The sequence below is a fragment of the Cyprinus carpio genome, chromosome A12, assembly GCF_018340385.1.
Source record: "Cyprinus carpio isolate SPL01 chromosome A12, ASM1834038v1, whole genome shotgun sequence".
Lineage (NCBI taxonomy): Eukaryota > Metazoa > Chordata > Actinopteri > Cypriniformes > Cyprinidae > Cyprinus > Cyprinus carpio.
In genome coordinates, this window is record NC_056583.1 from 9,604,718 (window position 1) to 9,631,778 (window position 27,061).

Here is a 27,061-nt window from a genome sequence, read left to right on the forward strand (position 1 = left end):
TTCCAGCCGCAGTCTCATATACAGCCGGACCTCCAGCTCTTGTAGCAGACGCTAGCGAGAGGCTGCCTCCTCTAGTGGCGCAGGCCATGTTGCAAATTACATTTTTATAAAGTTTTTAGAAACTTAGAAAGTTTTTTTTACAAAAGGTTGTTTTTGTTGCTAAAAGTTGTTAAATGACGTTGTGACATAAAAGGATGTTGATGTCATTTTGTAACCAAAACTGCGTAAAATACACAAAGAAATTGCTCAGATTTTCTGAATTATTTTTCACTAACATTTTTACCTCTATTTTTTAATTACACATTTCACTCAGATAAACTGAAGATCGCATATTGCTAGGCACCTCTCTCCAGGTCTCTAGCTGATCTGCCACTTAGCTAGTTTTTCAATAATTTCTTCTTTGTGTGGTTAAGAGGAAAATGCATGTCTTTTTAGCATTTTATCACTTTTTATCAGGAAAGGTTTGTGAGCCGGGACTCAAAGGCACAATGGTGCTATATGTTGGTGCACCTGCCCGTGAGGATGACAAGAGTTTTTACTTTTGGATAAATTATTCCTTTAAAGGGTGCTTTTTATCATCACAGTTTAATTCTTCATTTTATATATGGTACATAGTATGAAAAAACCTTACTTTGGATGGATTGGTTCTGTTTTACCCTAAAAGGCATGTACTAAATAGACTCTTACCATCAATACCGACTGCTGTGTTGAAGCTGTTGTACTGACTCAGGATATCAGACTTCGGTGGTCATGATTCCCATTTGCCCTGTTTCTGAGCACATTTATATGCTTCTATGCTGCTTCATCTCTAGAGAAGAGATGTAACATTTGTCCAGGCTGATGTGATGGCGCCCAGTGATCGATATTTTGTCTCAATCAAGACTGCAGTGTCTCTTGGCACCTGGTCAAACAGAGGAAAATAACCTTTCCATTGGAACAAGGGTCAGCTACATCATGATGGAAAAGCACTTTGTCTGGACATTTGCTTGATGACCCTGGACAAGTGATTAGAGAATTTACACCCAAACTGTTGGTATTCAGTTTATGAAATAGCCTTGAATTACAAAGGCATTTTTTAAGGAAATTTCATCATGTAAATTAGATTGATTTCCTAATGCTCAAGTGCAAGTTGCCAAACCATTCCAGGCAAATATAGTATATAAACTGATTTATGAGGACATTGACTAAATTAGGAGAAGTTTGATTTAGTCTTCTTATTTATTTATTTTTTCTTTACAGTATGTAGTTCTCGCTAATGGTTCGCATTAATGGGAATTAAATGCATGGCCTTGCTGAGTACCAGCCAGGATAAACTGTACTATTTTTTTTACATTTCCGGCCACTGCTGTGTTTCCTTAAAAATGAATTGCATGGGTAATGAACAATTTAAAAGAACCTCCATGCATCTAATTAAGAGTAATGGCAGTTTATGGAATGTCCATGAGTTATTCTTTCTTGGAGGCAAATTCAATTACTTTCATTTCCGCCCACTGCCTGAGGTAAAGATCACAAGGTTTCCAAGGAGATATTAATAAGTGTTAGCTGTGGAGGATGCACAGGTCTCTGGACCTAAACATAGATGGGACCTAATGCAAATACATGTACCCTGACTGAAAGGTTCAATTACATGCTAAATGTTTAATTCCTTAGTTTGCTTGTCTGGGCACTATAACTGACATACTTGTAGATGCCAGTCAGGAACAACGAAATAATGCTTTTGAAGTTATTTTATTGCACTGTTTTGTAGAAATGAATAATCAAATTATTAAAATAGTCAGAACTGTTGATTCAAATGCACAGTAATTTTCATCTTTGCACAATGTCTTCCAATGGAACAATATGAGAAACATTTGAAAATGTTCTCAAATGAAGAAAAAATGTTTTGACAAAGAAATAAAATTCTTTCCGTTCACATATAAATATTTTTTATAACACTGGTGCCAATAAATATGAATTTTAAAGTATATATATATATATATATATATATATATATATATATATATATATATATATATATATATATAGCTTACAGAAATATGACGAAAAGCCTTACACATTTAAAGCCTGTACATTAGTAAATGTTCCTCTACATAAATACTTGATAAATAACTTTTGCTGTATAAATAAATGCACTTGATATTTTGTGTTCATACTATAAAGTTGCTTAATCATTTAAAAATAGCTGAAGCATATTTGAATTCAAATTGAATTCAGAAAATCTACAATACTAATATTACTGAGGGCAAAGCAGTGAGTTTAATTGAAGGGACGTGGCTCTTCCATAGGCATAGAGAAGAAGAATCACATTATAATAATTTTTAAATAAATATTATTCCATATTAAATGATATTGAGAATTCTCTCTACCTTCTAAGCCTCAATGTTCATCTCTGTGTAAGAAATAAAGACCCATTCAGTGGTCTGCATTCATTCTGCGTAATTTTGGGGGGAGGTTGTCCTCTGGTCGTCCACTGGATGCAGGCAATGGATTAAGGCTCGGCCCTAGGACTGGAGCAGGTATTGGGACCAGTCTGTGATGCTCTAGTTCTCCTGCTGACTGGGTGTGGGCCTCTGAACCCAGCTTAAGAGGTTTGAGCTGGAGCTGATTTTCCACTTCTGTTTGACCCACGAGGGACCCGAGTCGCTGCACCCTGAGGGGCAGGTCACCCGTGCTGGAGGCCTTTTCCGGTGGCTGCTTGCTTCCAGTTTTGAGGACATCTTTTCCATTATTGGAGCTCATACGCTGGAGCTTACTGGGTAATTTGGACCCGGGTTCATCGGTGTGAGGAACCCCATCTAAAGAGAAGATGCGATCTCTGCGACTACGACCCTCAAGCAATTTGGGGGAGAGTACAGGACCAGGGGAGGGCAGGGAGGATTTTTCATCTTGCTCTTTCACACTGTATGGAGGAGTGGGCACCTCAAACGTGTTGTGGAACTGAGAGTAGTCCACCCTGAAAAATCCCTCCTCCAGTGACATAACAGGTAGGAAGCGGTGACCCCACAAAACTTCATCCTCTGTGTAAGATGTTCGTGCCTGACACGTCATGCCTGAAAGGGAAGCCATAGATTCATATTAGAAAGAAAATAAAGAGAATATATGAATATAATACAAGCTTTTGAACAAGGAAATAAATTTAAAGACCTTCCAAAGTCAGAACGCTCGATGCTTGATTAAATTCAAAAGAATTAAAAAAAAAAAAAAATTATGTATCATTTTATTATTTTTATTTAGTAATTGAAATATTTAATATATATTAGTGCTGTCAAAATTAGCCCGTTAACACAGGCAATTATTTTTTTTTTCAGTTTAAGGTGTTAAAAATATTTATCACAACTGCTGCTTCTGTCTCCTTTTTTATTGATAAGAATTGCATTTATTTAGACTCAGATCGTCTTCACGACCACATAAAATGGGAGTCTTTTCAGACACGCGTTCCAACTTCACCTCTGCAACATGCAAGCTCAAACAAGCGTAGAAAAGCAACTGCGCTTATAGTGCACGCAATTGAATTCAACTGCATGCAAAAATGTGCCAGCGTGTGCTGTAGCCTGTATCTTTTCATATCAAAGCCAGGGGCAGTTCTAGGGGGCAGTTCCCCTCTGGCCCCCCTAAATGTGGAATTGTATCACACCAAACAGTTTTGGGTGCAATGCGCAGTTTGTCCTGTGGGTGGCAGTAATGATAAAAAGTTAATAAAAGTAATTACCAGCTGCTAAATTCAAATCTGTGCTGACTGGCGCAGAGCCAGACATGATTTTTTTACAGCACTGCATATTAAAACCAATCAAACATAATTGTGTTGAGCTTATGAATGCAATGACCAGTCAGAGGTGTTCAGATGACTCATCGCTGAAACGCTGGTGTTTTGTTCAGTGCACATGCTCGCTGACTGATTTCTGCTCTCTGGCGATACAGTGTTGCCAACTTTGCAATTTTGTTGTTAAATTTAGCAACTTTACAGACTACTCTAGCAACATTTTCTTACAAAAGCACCTAGCAACAAATTAGATATATTTTTCATTTATTTGGCAACGTTTAGCAACTTTTTATAAGTGACTCAAACAATAAAAAGGCACTCATTTCCCATCTAAATTACACAAAAAGAGGAAACCAAAGATGCCTAGCAGTACTAACATAACATTAATTAAATTAGCTGCTATTTGCAGTTGTTCAATTTGATAATAATAATTGAATAATTGTTAATTTATGATACACCTTGTTAGTATCTTGTACCTGCAATTGTTGATCAGTTAGTACACTGTAAGAAAAATATCTTGAAAATGGAAAAGGTACTAGTAATTTTCCAGGATATTATCCAGTATCCACTGTCCGATGTAACCCTGTAACCCGAAAGAACAAAATATAATGCATAATTTAAAATGCAGGTAAAAAAGCCTGTGAATATCTGTGAATTAACATAGTAGATTCTGCCCTATTATTACAGACTTTTCTTAAAGTGTAGCATCCTAACTACTAATACACTGCTTAAAACTAGAATTGTTCAGAATGTATAGTTTTACAAGTTTACTAGCTAATAAAATCTTAAATTGTAATCTTCAAAAATGTGCAAGTGTTCAATAATTCAATGTTGTATTTAAAAATAGTTCAATATTTAATTTAATATTATATTCTGAATTAATATTATTTTATGAACAAATCTAAATTAACATAAAAATATTTTTTTTTGCTGAGATTTGATGTTGTGACACAATTTTGCGTTGTGATTATGTAATGACGTCATTGTGCAATGACATCACAACATCATTTATCAACTTAGCAAAAAATCGACCTTGTTATTAGTTGGCAACACTGCTGGCGAATTCTTTCATCTGAAACAGCAAAGTGCAGATGTGTATAAGAATGTAAGTAAGATATTCATTTCACAGTGTAAACAGCTTCAGTGATTTAATGGGAGTTTTTGAGAGTGCTTGAACTCTGGCTAGACTGAAGTTAGTGATAATGTTTTTGATAATGTAAATGTTCTTTCCTCTCTTTCTGTACCATGAAAGTGTTATAATTAGTAACTTACAATGTTTTTATTAAATTCACATTAAATACAAAGTCAGACTTATTAAAAATATTTTATGGCATGACACTCATATCTGGTACTTAAGTAAAAAGACGGATTTTTATGAGTAGTTAATAGATTACACTATTATGCTACTTTGCCCATCGCTCATTATAGATCAACTAACATAATATATAAAGGTGCTAATTGCATTTACTTGCACATATTTGAGAATCAAGATATTTCATGATATAGTTAACACGTTTGGGAATATTTCAAATTAAAAGGAAAAAAATTAATAAAACATAACCCTATATCAGTTATACAGTAAAGTGCTATCGTGGCTGCTGTGTATCACATGACAAGCATGTGACTCCCCCGACTCTTGCCCCCACAAAAATAATGAGTGCATGACTCCCCGACACTACAATACAAAATTATTTGTCGTATAAATGAAACATGATGAAACATTCAAGTTTAAATTGTTATAGCTTACTTCTAGAGATTGCAGTGATACATGACATGGTGAAAAATGACTAAATGAATGAAACCGAAAATAGGTTGAAATGATTTTTAAAATTGAGAGCAAGTGGCCCCTGCCTGCCCACCCCCCAGTTACTGTGGTCTAGAACCCCCTCTATCTCATCAAAGCAATAGAAATAGGTAAAGAGATACATGTCAGATCCACGTCATGTTCAGCAGAAGCAGCTCTTAAAGTAATAGCAGCTAAAAAATCTAATAACCCAGTTGCTGTGATGTCTGTTAATCCAACAAAAAAGAAAAAAAGAGGAAATCAATATTTTTGTATAGCTTTTAGAATAAATCTATATTTAATTTAACATTTTAACATGTTTGATAACTTTATTTAATTTCTGTATATTTTCTACTTGCTGAAGTGCACATGTAGCTAAATATGACTTTTATCATAATGGGTTTATGTGAAAAAATATTAAGTTCACATAAATTAGAAGTTATTTTGAGTAGTCTAATAAATGTTAAAACTGATAGCTCTCAGTTATACTGTAATGTTAAATGGCCAGTCAATGGTTAAATATTGGTGGGGGGTGGGGGGTTGGGGGACAATTTCATAGAGACATCTGTGGTATTAGTATCAGTGTATCATTAGTACATACTGACCTTCAGTCATAAAAAAGATGCCATAATACAAATATTACAAATATACTGTCTTTATGTTGTTTGTACATTAAATTGAAGATTTAATGTGAAATTATTGCAGTGTAAAAGTATTTTTAAAAACTTTAATGTTAAGTGCGATTAATTTTAGAAAAAAATGTGTGATTCGTTTTTTTTTAATCGATTGACAGTACTAATATATATATATATAAACTAATCAACCTAGAGTTTCCTCATTACCCCAATTTTAAAGACTTTTGATACTTACCAGTATATTGTTGTGCATGTAAATTATACAAATTATTTCATACAAATTATTCACATTACTCCACATATTTTAAGATGTAGTAAACTCACTAACAAATAAAAACCATATTTGATGAATGACTAAAAAAAAAAGTTTTCCTGCAGGGAGTTTCCTGGAGCAAAAATGTATGATGCCACACCACCAGGATATATTGTGATCGAGAAAACGTGTTGTCATTGCATTATTAATAATGTTATTGCCATCTTATATGCATAATCTGCTTGCAAAGTGAAGAAAAAAAAAATGAGCTTGTTAACCAGAGGCAACATTGTGGGGTTAAACAGACCAAGCCAAAAGAAATTGAGGATATAGTTCCTTATCAACACATTTATTTATTTATTTATTTTTTTTAATGTATTAACACTTTGGGATAATGTACAATACTAACCTGTAGTTTCTACAATGCCTTCTAGGATGACGACAATCTCAAACTGCTCATTCATGAGGGAGCGCTGAGACAGGTCGAAAAAGGGGCTATTGGAATTGATCTCATGACATATTGTTAGGGGTGAGACAAGAAAGAGTTGGTCAGCACCCGTTCCAAATCCCACATCCAATTCCCGCTGATCCAGCGGTAGAAACTCTCCCTCAGGGGTTTGACGAGACTAAAGCAAACACAGGGTGAGATAATCGGTTAAGGCAAATTCACAATTTCTCTTTCATATACTGGAATTTGTAGTGCTACTTTAAATCTCGACATTCACCTCAGAGGATTTTTCAGATAAAGATCTCAGCCTGTGGTGCTCAAGGGTGAACTAAAAATTAATTGTGCTGATAGTAATGTTTATTTGCACATGCTGCCTGTGCTGTTTATGGAAATAAGGTAACAACACTAACACGCCCCAAAAAAGTGGTACTGAACAAAATTAGCTTGATACAATTGCCCAGTTCTTTAAGGATTATTCTGAATGTTGGGTTGTGCAGGATGTAGCATACATTACTGGGATTGTATAACATCTACAATCCAGGTACCTGAATCGCTTATTACCTTGTTAAAAACATCTTAAATCAGCCTAAGATATTTTACATATATTAACTGGTCTCTTAAGCTGGTCAGACTGGTCTATTTGTCAGTTTTAGATTATCTGTGGGCACTTTTCATTTTAACTCTAACCCCTGGTCAGGAGACCATATGGCTGCACAGTTTGGCCACGTTGGGAGACCATCTTAAGACCGGCAAATGTCTCTTATAAATAAAATTGTTTAAATGGTGTATTAATATTATGAAAAAATAAACTATTTTACTTTAAACTACTATTTTAAAATGACATCAATATGCTAATTTACATTTAAAAAAGAGTTTTAGTTCAAGTACGCTATAATATGACAGTGACAGCTGTGTTCTGTAGTGTGTCAACTACCCACCCACAGACAGAGCAGGGGTCAGAATTACATGACATATAACTCCCTTTATTTTTTATCTAATATGAACAGATGTCTGCACGCATAACAAAATCTTTTAAAGGGCATCTTCAGTCAACAAGCACAGGTTGTTAATCTACCTTTACACATAGCCTTGTGTTTCCATATTAACATTAGAGATTGGCAGTGAAGTCAGCGGGGTTGGCTGCCTGTGCCGAATGCCACAGATGGTGAACAGACTGAGAGCACCAATCACGGTGGTGTTCCCAGGGAAAGAGTGAGAGTTTTCACAAGTATAGGAGCAGTGCCACTGTCACACACACAAATACACAAATGTTCTTATTTTAAGGGAATTATAAAACACAAGTGCAAAACCTTCAAAGGGGAACACAAGATGTGTCATCTGCCTGTGTGATAAAGGTAGTGGAGAGACATCTGAGACATCCCTGACTTTTGCTCAAGCATATGCGTGTGAACCCAAAGCACATCTCATGTCAGAATGTCATCAATGTACCTTTTGCTTTTGCTTGTAAATTCAATTTTAATATTTAGCTATTTTTGTAATTAATATATATATATATATATATATATATATATATATATATATATATATATATATATATATATATATATATATATATATTTATATTTATATATGAGACAAATATTCTGTTTGTTCCTCACAGCTGGTACCCAGCCTGAAGTACCAGGTGACCCATGTGTCCCTCAGCCTGAGTGAGATATAGAAAGCCCTTCCATTCTAACCACAAAACTCTAGGGGTGCTATTGTCTTTGCATACAAAAGCCCACATGATTTTCCTTATAATAACTGTACAAAAAAACACGTCAAAGCATATAAAGTACAGCATGTAGTTTCCAGTTTAGACAGATGAGTGCAGGAGATGTTTTTCTTTTTTACTTTTTTTTTTGTGCATAGCATTCACCTCAAATTAACGTTTTTGACCTGGGGAGAACATTTAGTTGCAAATTTCAATGATTGTTATAGAAGTTTAATTTTTAAAATGTTCATCATTATCTTTTTTGGATATTTAAAAGACAGCTTGGGCCAGTAAAAACACTGTATAGTATAAACACTTATCAGGCATTAGCCATAGTAAACAGTAAAGGAAAGCAAAAGAGACTGTAAATTTCAGAGGCAGGACAGCGTGCTTACGCTGCAGGCTGCTCTGAGCAATAATAGATGGGCTGCTGTTTTTTTCTAGAGTTCTGAACAGGATAGTAACGAGCAAAGGGCAAAACAGAAGGGAAGAAGGTGCTTATGAAGTCAACCATCCGTCATCCCGTGCTCACTGCATTGCGCCTACTGTGGTGTGGTGAGAGCCATGTGTCAATTATGCTCTTCTTTGCTCAGAACACAACCTCCCACCCCAACAGCTGCCTTCTGTGTTTCTACTCCTTTCCGCTCTGATCAGTCCCATGACTTGCGTATTTCTTATCACAAATCCTGGAGCTCATTTTCTTTGCCCTTTCCCCATATGTTCTCTCACACTTATATTATTCTCACTGGGAAAGCACTGGTGATTTCTGCCTTATGTAGTTGCCCAGTGTAAAAAAGAATTGCATAAACCTATTTTGTCAATTTGTCAATAGGGTAAAAAAAATAAATCAATAATAATTCAAGATATTCTTGAAAACAATATGTAATATTGTAATGCCATGCATTTTCTAGAGCAAATTTTTTATTTTATTTTTTAATGATGCTTAGATATTTTTACTGAAAAACATAGTTTGCTGTTTTCCAGTTCAGATTATTATGTATTTGTATTTTCTGCCATATATTTTATAATTGTTTTGTTTATTTTACTTTTGCTTATATGTGTTGTATTTAAACCAATTACTGCTGAAAGATGACCTGGGTAGGGGATATAACTTTAATGAAATAATACATGTATTTGCTTGGACATGGGATTTGCTTGAATTCCTTACGATGGTATGAAATTTTAAACAATATAGGGACATTTTTGCCCTTTCGATTTTTATGCAATGTGACCTTGGACCTTACAAAGTGTTTCTCTTCTACTGTTTGATTTTTTGAGCTGAACTGAGCTGAAGATATAACACTCTGCTCATATCTAAACTCAGGCTCCAAGAGCTTAGTGACAGTTTATATCGAACCGAAGGAAATGTACTTTGGGTCCAAGCATACTCTTACCACAAGGCTTTCCATGGGGAATCCATATAGTCAGGGGAATGTGCCCAGTTCATTTATACACGTCATTGCTCTTTGTTCTGAGAGCAAACAAGATCTCTATGCAAATTAGAGACTTGCTGAGATCGGTGCAAACAGGCACTGGCCAATTTTACAGTATGGCGAGCTCTGTTTAAAATCAATACAAGCTCCCCTCCCCATATGTCACGTGAGGCATCAAAACATCCAACATTGTTCTTCACCGAGAGGATCCGTTAACTACGAAAAATTAATTTATTTATATTTTCCCTACAACATTGTTGCGAGATGCGCCTTTGTGCTCTTAAAACCTGTGCGCAAACACACACACACACACCACACCATCCACACGGCCTCTACTGACAGTTTAGTAAAAGTATTTTCTACAGAAAGCCCTACCTTGATGAGCTTGCACCTGATCTGCGCCGACACCATGTGGCTATTCCTGAGATTTCCGACCCTAAACATGAGGCAGAGCTTCCCGTCCCGTTGTGAGATGACCGCGTCCTGGCTGAACATGAGGGTCTCTGCGCGTTTCTTGGGCTGAGACATCTTAATGAACATACAGCCGATGAGAAAGGCGTCCACGATCGACCCCAGCAGCGACTGGAATAGGAAAAGTATGATGCCCTCCGGGCACTTCTCCGTTATGTATCGGTACCCGTAGCCTATAGTCGCCTCAGTCTCGATGAAGAACAGGAAAGCGGACGGAAAGTTGTAAACGTTGGCGACGCACGGCGTGTACGATTCGTCGTGGCCGTGGCCGAGGTCCCCGCGGATGTACGCGATGATCCACCACATAGATGCCATGATGAGCCACGCGACTGTGTACGTTAAAAGGAAAATAAGTAGGTTCCAGCGCCACTTGAGGTCCACGAGCGTGGTGAAGAGGTCGGAGATGTACCTACTGGTCTCACCGCCAAGGTTACCGTGCTGGACATTGCAGCGCCCGTTTTTCTCCACGAACCTCTGGCGTTTTCTTTTGGCTGGGGCAGAAAAGGACATGGCCCGGTTGGTGTTAACCACCTGATAGTCTTCGCCGAATTTTCGCCTGATCGTAGACATGATGCGCGAGCCACAATTGTCAGGTAAAAGGATGTCTTAAGTTTCGCGCTGGTGTGTATCCAAACGTTCGACGTAGCTAGCGCTCCATAGATCGACAACTTCACACTCTTGCAGCCTTTCAGTTAAGATTATTTATGTTATCCGCAAATTATTAAAATGTATGGATGTGAAAATAAAAAAATAAAAAATAGTAATTTAGTAAAAATAAAGCAAGTTCTCGCGTGTCCTTCTCGCAACTTCTCTCAGTTTAGAGATGTGTAGTGTAGATTATCTGCCAACGCGATACCGAATCTGAACTGAGGCGCGTTTCTTCTGCTTTTACGCTGAGAGAGAGAGAGAGAGAGAGAGAGACAGAGAGAGGCAGAGAGGCAGAGGATGCGCAAATGTGCTTGTGTGTGTGCTCAAATAACTGAGCAGCAGTAGTAGTGTGAGGAGAAAGGGGTCGTTTCTTTTGAGCACGTTTGTCTGCTGTAAAATACTGGCATTACAGTGCCATCTGCTGAGTGCATATATACGGATGAAGACGCTCCAAAAATAAATAAATATATAAATAAAATTCTCTGAGTGATGTTTATCAAATTCAAATGACAATGACAGGAATGTTTAAAAGTTAACAATAATCAAATTTCCAAGTTAAATAATGAAAAAAATAGGCTACAATAAAATAGGCAAAGCAAAATAGTGTATATTTTTGTATTTTGAAAGAAATTCAATATAGCAAGTGTCACTATGCTTTTTAATGCAAAACACAGTATACAAAGGCTTAATGTGAATGAATGGGGACTGGAAAAGTTTGAAGATTAGGACTACACCTAAAGTTGTGAGCTGATGTAAAAATATGACAAAATATGCCAAAAAAAAAAAAATTCTGAAATTACTGTCACATCCAGTTTATATACACATGAATGAAAGTTGGTGATTAAAATATTTAACAACAATTCTTTAAAAAGATAAATGTGCTAAAAAAGTTTATTTTAATTTATTTCTTGTAGTGTTCAGTAAAATTAGTTCACGTAAGATAGATAGATAGCTAGATAGATAAATTATATAAAAATGTATAGACTGATTAGGGAAATACGCAGTCTAATAATAATAATAATAATAATAATAATAATAATAATAAAACGTTCCAGCAATTTTGTAAAGAACTAATTTACACGCCGGACAAAGTCGCAGATGTTCTGATAGGCACAATCTTAATTTGCATAGAGGCCCCCTGCTTGACTACTCCTGCCTGTATCCGTCTGTCTCCTCTCACGACCCTTCCGCTCAAACCCATAATTCCCAGCGTCGACACAACATGGAAGAGGCCAACAGCTGCAAGAGAACAATGTTTTGGCTGTAAAGTAACGTAACTCAAAGAATCGAGCGTCGGGATTTGAATGCTACGAGTCGGCTGTGGTCATGTACAAGTAAGTGGGATTCCGTTTGTTCTATGTATTTTTGCGCGAGGTTTTCAAAACGAGGCATTGCGCACGGCTGAAAGCTCCAAATGAAATCACAGCCGCTCAAGCGAGAGATGCGTTTCAGCGCCGAGCATCATTGTTTCTGCTGCCTGAGACTGAGGGGATTAAGGCGCTTTTAGCAAAAAAAAATAAATCTACATTTGCAGGCGTACACATATACCAGTATCCGTGTACTCTTTACATCGCACATATCGCCGCATATTCACGGCGGATTGTGTTACTGTGTATGGGCTATTATTAGTGATTGTGACGAATGGATGAATGGTCACGATATCACTCGTGTACAGGCCAAGCACGAGAAAGGCGACAACATTGCAGCAGTGCAGTTATTATCAAAGAAACTAAACTGGAAGTGCGCGATTCTCAGTGTATCGGGCTTCGTTTGTTATGGGAGCATTATATAGCGCATCGCGTGAGGCGTGGAGAATGGCTGTTAGCAGTAGCTCTTTTATCTGCATGCTATTGCTGGCTAGCCCCGTTCGTCACGTAGCTCAATAAAACGCTTGATTTTGATTGTCTTTTAGTTTTATCTTTCTTATATAGTGTATTTGTGCGTAGATGTGCTTAAATGTACACACACGAGTTTGTTTAAAATCTTACTGAAGTTCTCGTGTCTTACTCTTTCGCTTTAGTTAGCCGTTAGCTGCTAATGGAGTCATTTAGATCGAGGTGTGTTTGGTAATTGTTATGAACGACTAGATTAGCTGGTTACATTTTACATAGTTAAGCTCTGTAAAAGTATTTAATAAACATAGAAACCATGTGAAATGAATGTATTTGTGTCCATAAATTTGATATAATTAAAAAAAAAAAATCATATGTATTAAAAGACGGTGTAATATCAATAAGATTAAGCAGCTATCCATTAACGTTAGCTGATCACAATAGAGAACAATGCGGGGGCACCCACAGACTCACAGCTTGGACCGTGTTTTATTTTCTGAAAAGGTAATAAACAAGATATTTACGGTGTTTAAAGTATTTATTGAAGAAATTTTCTTTGTGTTTGCAAAAAACAGTTTCAAAGTTGTCCTTTTTGTTTCTAATTTAATGATGCTAAGGTTAGCTAACGGATCATAAAAAGGACCGATCCGGGTCTTTATTTCCGATGCGTATGTATTTATTTCTTTTAACTTGTGCTTATACCAATGGTTAACCAAAACTAAAACAATTTATAATTGTTATCATTATTTATGGTGGTGTTGACCAGAATTTGGTTGATATGATCTCAACACGAGAATCGGCATCATGCCCTGATTATTTAAAATGACTAATTATAGAAAAAAATCCATATTTCCCCACTTAGACCTTGCATATTATATATATTCTTGAGAATTTAGTAACGACAATAAAGACAAAGAGAACGCTTGCTCTGTTTTATGATTTTGAAATAATACAATGATAGTTCTGAAGTTGCCTATATAATTGGTGGTTTAGTCAGCTTTCATAGCTGCTTCAGTAATGAGGTAAATCACTAGAATCTTTCTGACTTTGGAGAGGTCTGTAATTGCCAGGGCCTAGCACAGCAATTATGACCTTGATTTTAGAGATATCTGATTACCTCTGGTGGAATTAAAGGGGTCATATGGCTTTGCTAAAAAGAACATTAATTTGTGTATTTGGTGTAATACAATGTGTTTATGTGGTTTAAGGTTCAAAAACACATTATTTTCCACATACTGTACATTATTGTTTCTCCTATATGCCCTGCCTTTCTGAAACGCATCGATTTTTACAAAGCTCATCATTCTGAAAAGCGAGGTGTATGCTGATTGGCCGAATACCTCAAGCATGCAACGGAAATGTTATGCCCCTTGTGATGCCTTGTGTCCCGGCACGATGAAGCAAATGCAATAAAACCCATTACAAACAAGGCATTTGTTGCATCCACTGGTGACATAATTACTGATTATAATGACTTATACTGTCTTTTTATGCATTGCGTATCGCGCTGCATAAACATAAAACCATTTCTGCATTTGTGATCGGAGAAACGACACACAACAAGCCCTAACAGTTACTCTAAACTGCTTAGGGCTGTGACAGTGGCATTTAGTGCGTTAACACAGGCGATTTATTTTTTTCAGTTTAACGTGTTTAAAATATTTAACGCTAGGGTTGGCCACCGCACTCACAACTTCTTCTGCGTCGCTTTTTTACAAAGCTCATTCTGAAAAGCAAGGTTTGCTCTATGTGGCCAGCTATCCAGTGCTTTGTGATTGGCCGAATGCCTCAAACGTGTGACGGAAATGTTACGCCCCTTGCAATACTGTGATGCGTGTCCCGGTCAGAACACCGGTGTGACAAGACAATAACAATAAAACCCATTACAAACAAGGCATTTGTTGCATCCAGTGGGGATATAATTATGGCTTATAATGACTTATACTGTGTTTTTTGCGCGTTGCATTGCGCCACGTAAACATAAAAACAAGTCTGCATTTTTGATCGGAGAAACGACAAACAACAAGCACTACTTTACACCAGCGGTTCTCAATTCCAGTCCTCGCACCCCCCAGCTCTGCATATTTTGCATGTCTCTCTTTAACACACCTAATTCAGATAATCATCTCATTAGAAGTAACTCCGTGCATAAACGGTGTTCCCATTGACATGGTTCCTACACAGTGTTTATTGCTACCTACTCCCTGAGCAGGGGAAAACTGTTGAAGTTTACCTCACTTCAGAACATTCAATCACAGATTTGCACTGCGCAACGTCTTCACACACAGACAAGTGTGACATATACCTCTGGAAATAGATACAATTTAAATTGACGTCTCACACACTTCAGTGCACTTTGAATGGAACATATACGTTTGCTTCGAACTTGAATCATGGTGGAATATCCTGTGATGTCAACTTCGCAGGGCACTTATGTTCGAATGGAACAAACGTCTGAAGCCATAAGAGAAACGTGCAGAGCAGGGGGCCGCAAGGACTGGAATTGAGAACCACTGCTCTACACTGCTCAAAACTTGCTTTTGAATGTGAATGTGCTGCACACACTCGAATATTTGGGTTGAACTGTTTTGGAACAGTGTTGTAAATACAACATAACCACTGATTTCTAGTTGTGTCTTCTTTTGGAAGGCCAAACAAAGTGGTTTCGCTTTCACAATGAAACAGCATCTCCGTGTCGGCGGCAACAGCAAAAATGAAAGATACGCCTTCTTTCTTTGTGTGAAAATTTGGGTGGCATTATGCAAATCTTCCCACATCATGATGTGGGGGGCGTGTTTAAATGAGCCATTTTAGGAGGGCGTTGACGAGTCTTAACTTTTATAAAGAGTATCTCTTTGGGTTTGAGACTTTAGTCTTTGCAACTTTACCGATCTTCTTTATGCACCAAGAGCTTGTAACACTCCAAAGAGAAAGGAAAACTTGAAATTGAATCATATGACCCCTTTAACACATTTTATCTTGGGAAACCAATGCAGCAATAGTAGAACAATTCTCTCATTTTGCTTTGTATTGAAATCTACATTATAATTATAATTGGCATAGGTAGTTTAAGCTTAATCAAATGATGGCATATCATACACACAATGTGCACAATTCCCCAAATCATCAGCTAGTGTAGTGACCTTTTTAATGAAATCTGTTATTATGTTTATGGATCAGGAATAATTAAGAAAATGAAACATTGCAGATTATTACACAAATGCACTTATTTTTTTTTTTTTATAAATTACTAATTATTTATTACTCATTAGTATATGGCATCAATGTACTAGATTAATTCATAATCCATCTCATATTTTCATGTCTTCATAGCATATTTCATCAATGAACTTTGGCCTGTTGAAGACCCAAGCATGAGTATTATCCAAGACAAGCTAGGCAATGAGTTTTTACGGAACGGAGTCATGGACCCCAACTTTACTCCCAGCATGATCATGTTCAGCCATTTACCTCCAGTGACCAGCTTCACGCGCCTGACTTCGCAAACCTCCATGTCGGATCTGCCCCAAGAGATGATCCTGAAGAAGGAGCGTGACTCTCCTGACCAAGGTGGTGGCTTTATCCACAGTATGGGTATCAAACAGGAGAAGCTCAGTGATTTGGATTACCGCCTCCCAATGTATGCAACAGTAACTGGAACAGCAGGAGGAAAAAGCACTGATATGTTGGACATGTCGCTCAGCAACCACCAGAATATGCTTTTGCATGACCTAAGCCTTAGTAACGTAAGTCTAGATAAATAATTTATTGATACACTGTGTACTACATACTGTACTATACTGTCTTTGTGTTTTTATTTCATACCATTTTTCTGTGCTTCATTAGCAGTTCTCTGGAAGACTGGGGAAAGACCCAAAAGAATCTGGGCCTAGAAGAGGGAGGAGAGCAAATGGAGAAGGACCAGATGGCAAAGCCAGAAGGAAACAAGGAGATTCTGCAAAGGTATGTATACCCTTTTATCCGTCACTGTGTCATTTAAAACTTTCATAGTTTGTAGGTTTTTGAATTACAAACATTAATGTAACTGTCACAAATAGGTCATGCACATTCTTAGAATTTTTTTTTTATTATTATTTTTTTTTTATGACAGTGTATGCCAGTAGTAGAAATGTAATTGTCTACCTAAGTTTTTGTTTATTTATTAACTTTTATTTCAACATTAACCAGCTCAGATACACCTGGGTCAGTATCACCATAGAGTGCCTTTCAACCCTCACAATACTCAAAAATTTTGGTTTTAATTTCCCATTCGCTTTGTCATGTCATAAATTGTAGACACTCAAGTACTATAAAAATGTATTAGCTGAGCTCCCACACATTTTTTTTAGATAATTATGGGTAGTGGTCAACAGATATTGTTTTTTTGACAGCCGATGTCGATATTTTGGAAAGCATTGTCACAAATAATAATGCAGTCAGGAGATGGTGTGATGCAATGAGTGGTTTCCACATTTTTAAACATTTAAAATGCATGAAAATAAATATTTTCTGTCACTTTTTTTTATCACTCTTGAAATGACCTGTACACTAAATAATCTAACCCTCATACTTGCATAAAAATAGCAGTCTATTTATTAAGTGGTCCAAGTTGAAGTCAGATGTATATTAATGACAATATGGGATAAATATAATGTAATTTAGTGGCAGCAGGTGCTGCGCACTGCCGGTACATGTACAGTCAGACAAAACGAAGTGCACGTACCAATGCGCGTACAGTCGTGGGAAGCGTGTTCAGTAGTTAAAGACGTGGAGCGTCTGAATAAGAACCGGTTCTCGGACAGACTTCTATCCGTATTAGACAGAACTGTTAACAACGACAGTAAACGAAGAGAATGTGAGCACAGTGTGCTCAGTCGCTGCTGCTGCTCTCAGCGCCGTCAAAATAAAAGTCCTGCCTTGAAAACATCGGCCAAGCAGAAAAACTTATCGGCCAATGCCGATATTTGAAAAATGCCAAATATCGACCGATATATCGGCCTTGGCGATATATATTGGTCGACCACTAATTATGGGCCATTATTTGAAGCATAAACCATAAGATATGTCCACCCTGTCATGGACATATATATTACTGTTAAATAAGTTTCATTGCAATATTAAGATGCAAATTATATTTTCTGAAAGGTATGATATCCCTTTCCTAAACAGGGTTATTTGTTTGCCTTCAAATTATAAATACGTTAAAGATTTTATGTAAGCCATGTGCTTTTAAAGAAACTCAAACAATTCGCACATGTATTTTTTTGTTTGCGTGTTATTGACCCAACATCTAGTTATTGAACACACTGGATTATATAGATTTGATTGAATTATTATTTAAAATATTATTTTAAAATATCAAGATGACAGGGTGGACACAAAAAGGAGAACACACAAAGCATGACAAAATATGACAATGAAACATTTACTTAAATTCGAAATAATAATAAAATTACATACTCAATCATATTGATATCCCCCCCCCCAATTTAATTAATATTGATTCAGTAAACCTTAAGTAAAAACTACACGTAAACACCACTATATGAACAGAGCGAAATAATCTAGATATACATTGACAAACTATATCAATAACAGCTCCACTGTTGTCCTGGCTTTAGCTCTGTCAGCTTTCTTTGTCTCCCTCCATTTTTTTCCCTTGAACACTTTTTCCTCTCTCAGTGAGGTCATTAATACCTTTCTTATTCCCTGTATCTCTATCTTTCCTCCATTTCTCCTTTTCTTTCTTAAGGTATGCTTCTCTTCGTTCGGGGATTTGCATCCCAATGTTTTCTGTATTGTCGTGCAATTTCTGCTGCACTCAGAGGCATGTCCATAGAAAGAGCCATGATTTTGTTTTTATAAATTATAAAATATTATCTATAGCAGATCTTTCTATAAATTACTATATTAAATTTCTATAAATTGCAATAATATCTACAAATGAATGCTGTGTCCACCGTGTCATGTCTAAGTGGCCGACAGGGTGGACATTTTGACCTTCAATTAGAAAATTAGCTTACAACAAAGTATGACTAGCTAAATGGTTAATCTGGTTGTTGAAGAGAATTTGGTATATTTAAACTTACATATTTTGAAAATACTGTATTCTAATCACTTCTGGCATATTTTATGGCAATAGGGTGTATATGTTTAGCTTTGGCAAAGCAAGCAAGCAAACTCGTACAAAGAAAATTTGTCAATTGAAAAGTCACCAACTTACTCACCTCAGCTGCTGAAATTCCCACCACTGAAGAGACAAAAAAAAAAAAAAATCTGTTGTCCTGGTGTCACTAGCTCCTACTCCTAACCAGCACAACTAGTACTGCCCGTGACGTAAGTATACATTGATTGGCCAAACGCGTACGAAAACGCCCTCCCCCGCCATCATTTAAAAAGCTGTGTAAACATACTGTAAACATTGTGTCAACTTATTTCGCAAGTATGATGAACAGAGATAGATGGACGGACGCTGAAGTAGTGCTGGGCAGTATACCGGTTCATACCGTAAACCGGTGTATATTTTCGTTACGATATTAATTTTTAATATACAGCCATACCGATGTATTTAATTACTCAACGTTCAGAACGTTATGCTGCGCCGCAGCCGCGGGACACTGTTTCAGACAGACCCTTTACAATGTTGCACTTCTAAGCAGCGACTGCGAGGCGTGGTGAGGGTAAACACAGTAGTGCTCTGGTGTTACGTTATAACGCCTGTTTCACACATACTCCATCTGCAGTGCACATGCGTTGTGTATTTTTTTTTTACGCACCCATGTTAACGGATTCCAGCGTTCATACTGCACAAGGTTGCGGTCCGTCAGTGCGTTCAAGGAGCGGTGCGTCTGCAGCAGTGCAGAGATCGTTTACGTACCGAGTCTATTTTTGCTGTGCTGCAGGCGCTGAATTAAAGTGAAAGCGCATTGTTCGCGGGGAAAAATGAACATGGATTGACACGGAAATGCATTCATTTCACAATAAGTGTATACTAATTAAAGCTGTTTCACACGCAACACATGGGTTTTTGGCTAGGTTTAAAACAAGAAAAAGTGCACTTTTAGATAAACAAGGAAAACAATATATATATTCACTTTTATGGAGGCAGAAAAACAAAGTTCATTAAGACCCGTGGGATTGCTTGTGATAAAAATTTAAATGCAAAAGGCACGAGACTGTCTTCTGTCTGTGGTGTTTTAATTTTAAATATTTTAAAAAGAAAAGTAGGCTAATTATTGTGTTTAAATGTTTTGCCACTTGCTTGAGCAGCTTATTATACAAACCTAGAAGTAAAATGCATGAATAATGCGTTGTTTATATTTATTGAGTTTAAACTAATGTCTATAACTATGAAAGATTGTTACTGTTCTGTGATAAAAGACTATATATAATTTTTTTTTTTTTTTTTTTTTTTTTTTTTTTTATATACATGATATGAAATCAAAGCAATAAACCAATGTTGTGTTTGTTGACTAAACAGCCGCGGATCAGTAGCGGACTGCAAACGCGTCCCACTGCAGACGGAGTATGTGTGAAACAGGCGTTACAGGGAAGATGGATGCTGCAGAACTAGTAGAAGAACATGACACAGAAGAACTTGTGCCAAAAAAGAGGAGCCTGGTCTGTTGTTTGGAGGGTTTTTGGTTTCCAAAAATCCGACGTCGACCAAACAACCATTTTATGCAAGTGCTGTCGGGCTAAAAGCACGTCTTGGAATATCAACCAGCAGAAAATGCATTGTACACCTGATTATGCATGAAAAAAAAAAAACGTCATAAACCGGGAAACCGGCATAATTTAGAAAAAGAACGTGATATAAATTTTTGTTCAAACTGCCCAGCACTATGCTGAAGTGCAGGCACTTGTAGCAAATGTACCACTGCCACTTGTCGTTGGAGAATCTTAGTCCTCCTTTCCGTTCTTTCAATTGATTTACGTATAATTCGACATTCCATGTCCATTATTGTGAAACCTGTGAGACACAACAAAAACCGCTCCGATCACCGCGTCCTCCATCCTCCTGTTGTTATCGTTGTTCTTCTGTTTTCGTTGTTGAACACAACGCACAAATGACGTCGCTGTCGACCGGCTTACGTTACTTCCTAGTACATGCTGTCGGTGCGAATGCATCTCTTTAAATGGTACTGGCAAATAGTTTGCGCAAAATCGTCCCATTACTTTAGTACTGAATTTAAAAACTTAGCCTAATACAACACACTCTTTGATGGTCATTTTTATGTTAAAGGGATACTCCACCCCAAAATGAAAATTTTGTCATAAATCACTTACCCCCATGTCGTCCCAAAACCGTAAAAGCTCTGTTCGTCTTCGGAACGCAATGTAAGATATTTTGGATGAAAACCGGGAGGCCTGTGACTTGTCCCATAGACTGCCAAGTAAATAATAGTAAGCTTTGATTTGAAAGAACGATGACGACTTTCATACCTTTTATGGACCTTGACGCTGTTATTTACTTGGCAGTCTATAGAACAGTCACAGGCCTCCCAGTTTTTATCCAAAATATCTTAAATTGTGTTCTGAAAATGAACAGAGCTTTTACGGGTTTGGAACGACATGGGGGTAAGTGATCAATGACAAAATTTTCATTTTGGGGTGGAGTATCCCTTTAAGTAATCATGGCAAATTAGTTATTTATATACAGGACACCAAAAGGAACCATACAGTGATACTGAACCACCTACATCTATCATGACCTGTCAAATATACAGGCTTATGTTTTGTGTATGTATGGGCTAAAAAAAATTAGTTATTTATTTTATAAGTTAATACATGGAGGTGTTTTAATGTCTTTTTGTCTGCTTGCTTTTTTTTAGTCGCTCATGCTGGATGGTGATGCTGGGCCCCTCTCTCCCAACTCTAAACCGCATATATGCGAGCACTGCAATGCAGCCTTCCGCAGTTCATATCATCTACGTAGACATGTGCTTATTCACACAGGTGAGCAGCTTTTACTGCTAATTGCACAAGACCAGGAAGATTCAGACTCAAACAGTATTCATGGGATGTTTCTGGTGACCAACATTAATGTGGTAAAATGTTTTTTATATACATACACACAGGTGAGAGGCCTTTCAGGTGCAGCCAGTGTAATATGAGCTTCATACAGAAGTATTTGCTGCAACGGCATGAGAAAATACATAGTGGTGAGTCTGTTTACTTTTGTCTTATACTTGTCATAGGGAAATATTAAGATGGTGCTGAGACTTTTTTTTTCTTGCTTAACAGGGGAGAAACCATTCAGCTGTGACCAGTGCAACATGCGTTTTATTCAGAAGTACCACATGGAGAGACACAAAAGGACGCACAGTGGAGAAAAGCCATATAAATGTGACACCTGTCTACAGGTGAATAATTATCTAGTATGACAGTAGTAGTAATAATAAAAATGGTTTTAAACATAAAATAGTTCTGTGAACATTACAGCTATTTGTGCTACATACAAGTGTGTTTGATTACAATAATTAAAATCAACAACTAACAGTTTGCATTATTGAGTGGCATGTTTTGTTTTTTGTTTTTTTGTTTTTTTACTGTTTTTGTGTATATAAAATAGCTGGAAGTGGATGACACTGGGAATCCTTGCACATGCAAGTAAAAAATAGCTGTGCCCACTTTTACATTAAAAATTATGTGTAAAATTGAACCTTCAAGATGGCTAACTTTGATCTATACCCAAGTCACTGGCTGGAGGAGGAATGATCAAGGAAATTAAGAAGCATTCATTTGAGTATTGAGAAGCTATTAATGTTTTTTTTGTTGTTGTTTTACAAACAAATTCATGGATCTGGACAAAATAATGAGCATCAACTAACACATTTTTTTTCTTGCCCCGTAGTATTTCTCACGTACGGATCGATTACTGAAGCACAAGAGAACCTGTGGAGAAGCCATAAAGAAAGGTCTGGATCCAGGGATGCTGGACCTTGATGATGAGGACATGGGTCAAGGCAGCTACCTACTCACTCAGGGAAACACTAGCGCCCCACCACGCAAGAGGGGTAAGTCCAAAAGTAGCAATGATGGAGGAGAGCGAAGAAGGAAGAAAGGAGCAGCTGCGGGAGGAGGAGTGCAGATGGCACAAGGACTCAGCCCACAAGACTATGCCTTGGACATCCCCAGCGGATCGGGGGCATCTTCTTCAGGGGCTCTGGATAAGAAAAGCATGGACAACCAGCATGGACACACACCCAAGCTTGTCTTAAAGAAAGGTGGCCGCAAGGGAAATGACAAGGTTGCAGTTTCTATGGAGGAGGCCAACCACGATCAGAAGCTGCTGATGCAGAAGCCAGGCTCTATGGACATGTCTGGAGCCGGAAATATGGATAATCTCAGCCTCCTACAAACCTCCAGTGGAACCAAACAAGGAGGTACCAGCAGCAATTATGATGATGCCATGCAGTTTTTGAAAAAGAGACGGTACCTGCATGCTGCTAACAGTGCAGCTGACTTCAGCTCTGTCCACCTTCCACAGCCAACAGTAATCCAGGGTGGCATAGGAGAACCTACACTGGCCTTGCTTGACACCTCGCCTTTGGTAAGCGTTGACAAGCATGACAAATCAGGGATCCCAGATGAGGTGCTGCAGAGCCTGCTGGACCACTACAGCCAAAAATCTGATGGCTCTCACCATGATGTGACATTCGATCTGCAAGATTCGCACCACGTTGAATTGCAGCCTGCCTCTGCCACCTCTGAATTGGGTCAGGATGAGGGATCTCTGGGGTCTGGAGACAAGAATGGGGTGATGAATGAGTACTCCAAATTCTTGCTTCAAACCCTGGAGAGGACCAGCCATAGCAGCAACTTTATTTTGGGCCCATCTGGACCCTTCCCAAGTCTCTTGTCGTCTAGCAGCAGCCCTGCTAATACACTCTTCCAAGATAAAAACATCTACACCACCTCACCACTGGAGTGTGGATATGGACAGCCTGTTTCTTCCCCTCTTGCACCTTCCTCTTCGACATCCCTAAGCAAATCCCATTTTGGAATGCTGGTAGGTTCTCCGTCGCCTTCCCATGCCTCACCATCCTCTCAACAGGCCTTTCATCTTAGCAGTCTGGAGCCAGCCCCTCACCAGCAGCTTACCCCATCTCAAGAGCTCACCGAACAGCTGGAGAAACAGCACTCGCCGCCATACCCTCTCTCAACTCAGGAGCTGACCAGTGGTGGCCAGAAAGACCAGCAGTCCAAGAACAGTGGCTCTTCTACCAACAGCAGCAACAATGGGAATGGCACAGGTGGCAGCTCGTCAAACGGCTCTGTCTACCCTGACCTCACTCCCCTGGAGCCATCTAAGGAAGTGGACATGCGTTCCACCTACCAGATAGAGAACTTCGCCCAAGCCTTCGGGTCTCAGTTCAAGTCTGGTCGCCGAACCCCACTTGGTTACGGTGGCGACCCGCGAGTGGGTGTTGCGGAGGTTGACCACAGGATACAGCGGACTCCTGTGTCTGAATTCTCAGGGTATACTAGTCTGTTAGCAGATGTCAACGAGCCAGCTAGCTCAGGATCCAAAACCCCCACAAGCCAAAGTTACAGGTAAAGGTTAAGGGAGCACACCTGACCCTGTTATGTGGGATGAGGACTGTCTCCAATGCTTCCCTCGCCTCGCTGATTAAAACTTTTATACACTGCCCTTAAATGTCAGTAGAAGACGTTACCAGGGAAGGTCTTCAAGACCTCAAATGCAATTTTTCATGTTCTTCTTTTTAATGTGTTTTAGTCATTTTATTTTATTAGCGTAGTGATGTAAGACTAGATTTAAATGAAATTTCCAGTGAAATTAGAGGCTAGCGAAGGACTTTTTCAGAAATCTTGTATGTCTTAGCAATCATAGTCCAACTGTAAAGTTGATTAAGTTAAAAATGAAAGATGATTTACAATAATAACAGATGTCAGGGAGTGGCCCAGTATTCAATGGCAAAAAATGTATTGTCTGTTACAATTATCTAAAGTATTACTCAGGAAAAAGCAGTAACTTTTTTTTTTTTTTTTAAATGAGGTGCACTAGCACCCTTTTTTTTTTACAGGTGTACTTTTCAAATGACAGTGAAGATTCTTGTTTTAGAAATTCCTTGAAGAAAAAGACAAAGCCAATCGGGAATCTGCAAGGCTGGTTTGACGCTGGAGACTCTTTCCACTTCTTGTGCGTTTGTAAAGTTTGTGGTACTTCTAATATCAGTGTGAAAACACTTTCATCCCTAAGGCCCTTGTTTAAAACACGCAAAAACATGCTGGTTGTCAAGTAGGCAGATAGAAACATTCAAGCATATGTAGATATTTATTTGTAGCTACATGGAACTACATAACTATTGTCTCAGGGTGAGCAGTAATTCTTATTCCATTGTTTAAACTTTACTTTTTGTCAGCTGACATCACTTTGATCTCTCAAGGAATCAAATAAGCACTTTTATAAACCACCGAAAGCAAGAGTTCAGATTCAGGACACACAAAACTATTATTTTTTATGAAGAAAGCTGTGATTTTTTTTAAAAAAAGTTAGGGAGGGAACTGCAAATTTGCCATAACAAAAGGGCATTTTTGAATATTCATTGGGGGTACAGGTGGTATTTTGTTCCTTTTATTAAAAACACTGTTTATTGGACATGAATGCCACTTTTTTTATTATTGTTGTGGGCTTCTTTGAAGCATTTTTGCTCTGAAGGTGTTCAGGTATCATGACTACTTAAGTTGGGCTGAGCAGCAACAATTGGAGTTCTACCTCTTATTGTGTAGTTTGAATTTAATGCCTGACAAAATTGCAAGCTTCCCATTTAAATTATTGCAGGTAGAAGAACCCAATGAATCGGAAGGACCTAAACCTGTGGTGTTTTTGTTGTTGAATGAGCAGTGAATTAGAGAAGGACTTCATGTTGAGACGAGGTGTTTTCTTTCCAATGCAATTTTTGATGCCCTTGGAAAGTTTGGTGGGCTTCTTTGTCTTCCTGTTTTTTGGCCCATGCAGCAAGACTGTCTGTTGTGAGGCCTTTCTGTGATCTTGCCCTGTTTTTATCCCCTTGCCTTTTTACGGAAGCCTGTCCCAGAGAAATGCTATTGCTGTGATGGTGTCAAGAACAAAGTCTAAATGCTGCACTCCAAACTTCTTCCATGCTTTTATAAAATGAAAAAAAGAGTGGCGTGAATAGTAGGATTGACCTTAATATACCTCATATCATTGTAAAAATGAGAAAACCAGGGACATGTTTCATGTAGTGGAAATACTGTAATATGTGTCAGCTTATTGTATAATCATATAATGCCACCTGTGTTTACAGTTAAAGCTTCTTTGTTGGAATACAAATGTAAATTTTTTTTTTTTTTTTTTTTTTTTTCCTGTTAAGCAGTCATGCCAAGCAGTGTTTCATTGTAGAGTAATCCGTAGACTTTCATGATGTCTCATATCTCCCTTGTTTTTGTTACTTGCCGTATGTTTTGATATGATTTCTAGAGAGACTTTGTTTACAATAATGTACAAAAACACTAAAAATGTTTGTTTTTATTTTCTGATGCATGATATATCTATTTTTTTTCTTTTAATGGCTTTCCTCTGGTCACTATTGCACCAAATGTTTGTAGCATATATTGTCCCTACTTTCTAGTTTTGTCAGGTTTTGCCACAGGGCTGTACTTGTCAGATGACTTTATAAATGATTAGGTAAGCCAATAAAAACATTTTGTTATAAAACAAACCCTATTCTAACATATTTGTCCAGATAAGGTTAATGGGGTAACATTAGGCCAGGTAATAGGGATTATTATAAAAAAAAAAAAAAAAAAAAAAGTTTTTTTTTTTTCTTTTCTCCATGCTCGGTTTACTCGACTCTCAGTAATGATGTTCCTGAGGTTGTGATTTCTGGGAAAAAAATCAATATGATTCCCTTGGAATATGTATAGGAATGTGTTCTGAATAGATTTATCGATGGGTATGTCACAGAAAGATAAATTTGATTTAAAAAGGAAAATTTGATTTAAAAAGAGCATTCATGCCATTGTGTATAATGTAACTTTTTCTTGTAAACCAATTATGGCCAAATTAAATGACATCTCAAAGGTATGAAATGAGT

At 37.6% G+C, this 27,061-nt stretch overlaps 2 protein-coding genes across 4 annotated transcripts; one reads left to right on the forward strand and one right to left on the reverse strand.

Annotated features, from left to right (window-relative positions):
* Positions 1-2,013: 2,013 nt before the first annotated feature.
* kcnj19b (potassium inwardly rectifying channel subfamily J member 19b) lies at positions 2,014-11,394 on the reverse strand. Of its 2 annotated transcripts, XR_006161329.1 has the most exons (4): positions 10,402-11,394; positions 6,841-7,057; positions 2,359-3,050; positions 2,014-2,308 (listed from the first exon to the last, which is right to left on the reverse strand). XR_006161329.1 is itself a non-coding variant. In XM_042767411.1 (3 exons), the coding sequence occupies exons 1-3, from the start codon at positions 11,065-11,067 to the stop codon at positions 2,413-2,415; spliced, it is 1,521 nt and encodes a 506-aa protein (XP_042623345.1). In that variant the 5' UTR covers positions 11,068-11,393; the 3' UTR covers positions 2,014-2,412. The 2 variants fall into 2 exon arrangements, 1 of the variants encoding a protein (XP_042623345.1); XM_042767411.1 differs by having other exon boundaries at positions 2,014-3,050; positions 10,402-11,393.
* An 882-nt stretch (positions 11,395-12,276) lies between these two features.
* Positions 12,277-26,686, forward strand: znf281b (zinc finger protein 281b). 2 transcript variants are annotated; one of them, XM_042767410.1, is made up of 7 exons: positions 12,277-12,479; positions 16,311-16,723; positions 16,827-16,940; positions 21,812-21,935; positions 22,058-22,141; positions 22,224-22,342; positions 22,834-26,686. In XM_042767410.1, exons 2-7 carry the CDS (start codon positions 16,352-16,354, stop codon positions 24,538-24,540), a joined length of 2,520 nt encoding a protein of 839 aa, XP_042623344.1. In that variant the 5' UTR covers positions 12,277-12,479; positions 16,311-16,351; the 3' UTR covers positions 24,541-26,686. The 2 variants fall into 2 exon arrangements, with proteins under 2 accessions (XP_042623344.1, XP_042623343.1); XM_042767409.1 differs by having other exon boundaries at positions 12,278-12,479; positions 16,824-16,940.
* The last annotated feature ends 375 nt before the right edge of the window (positions 26,687-27,061 follow it).

Coding starts and splice junctions, on each gene's coding strand:
- kcnj19b (XM_042767411.1), bottom strand. CDS start 11,067: ATGTCTACGATCAGGCGAAAATTCGGCGAAGACTATCAGGTGGTTAAC. Junction 7,058..10,401: donor TCAGGTGCAAGCTCATCAAG/GTAGGGCTTTCT, acceptor TGTTTGCTTTAG/TCTCGTCAAACCCCTGAGGG. Junction 3,051..6,840: donor AGGCATTGTAGAAACTACAG/GTTAGTATTGTA, acceptor CTTCCCTTTCAG/GCATGACGTGTCAGGCACGA.
- znf281b (XM_042767409.1), top strand. CDS start 16,352: ATGAGTATTATCCAAGACAAGCTAGGCAATGAGTTTTTACGGAACGGA. Junction 22,142..22,223: donor GCATGAGAAAATACATAGTG/GTGAGTCTGTTT, acceptor CTTGCTTAACAG/GGGAGAAACCATTCAGCTGT. Junction 22,343..22,833: donor AATGTGACACCTGTCTACAG/GTGAATAATTAT, acceptor CTTGCCCCGTAG/TATTTCTCACGTACGGATCG.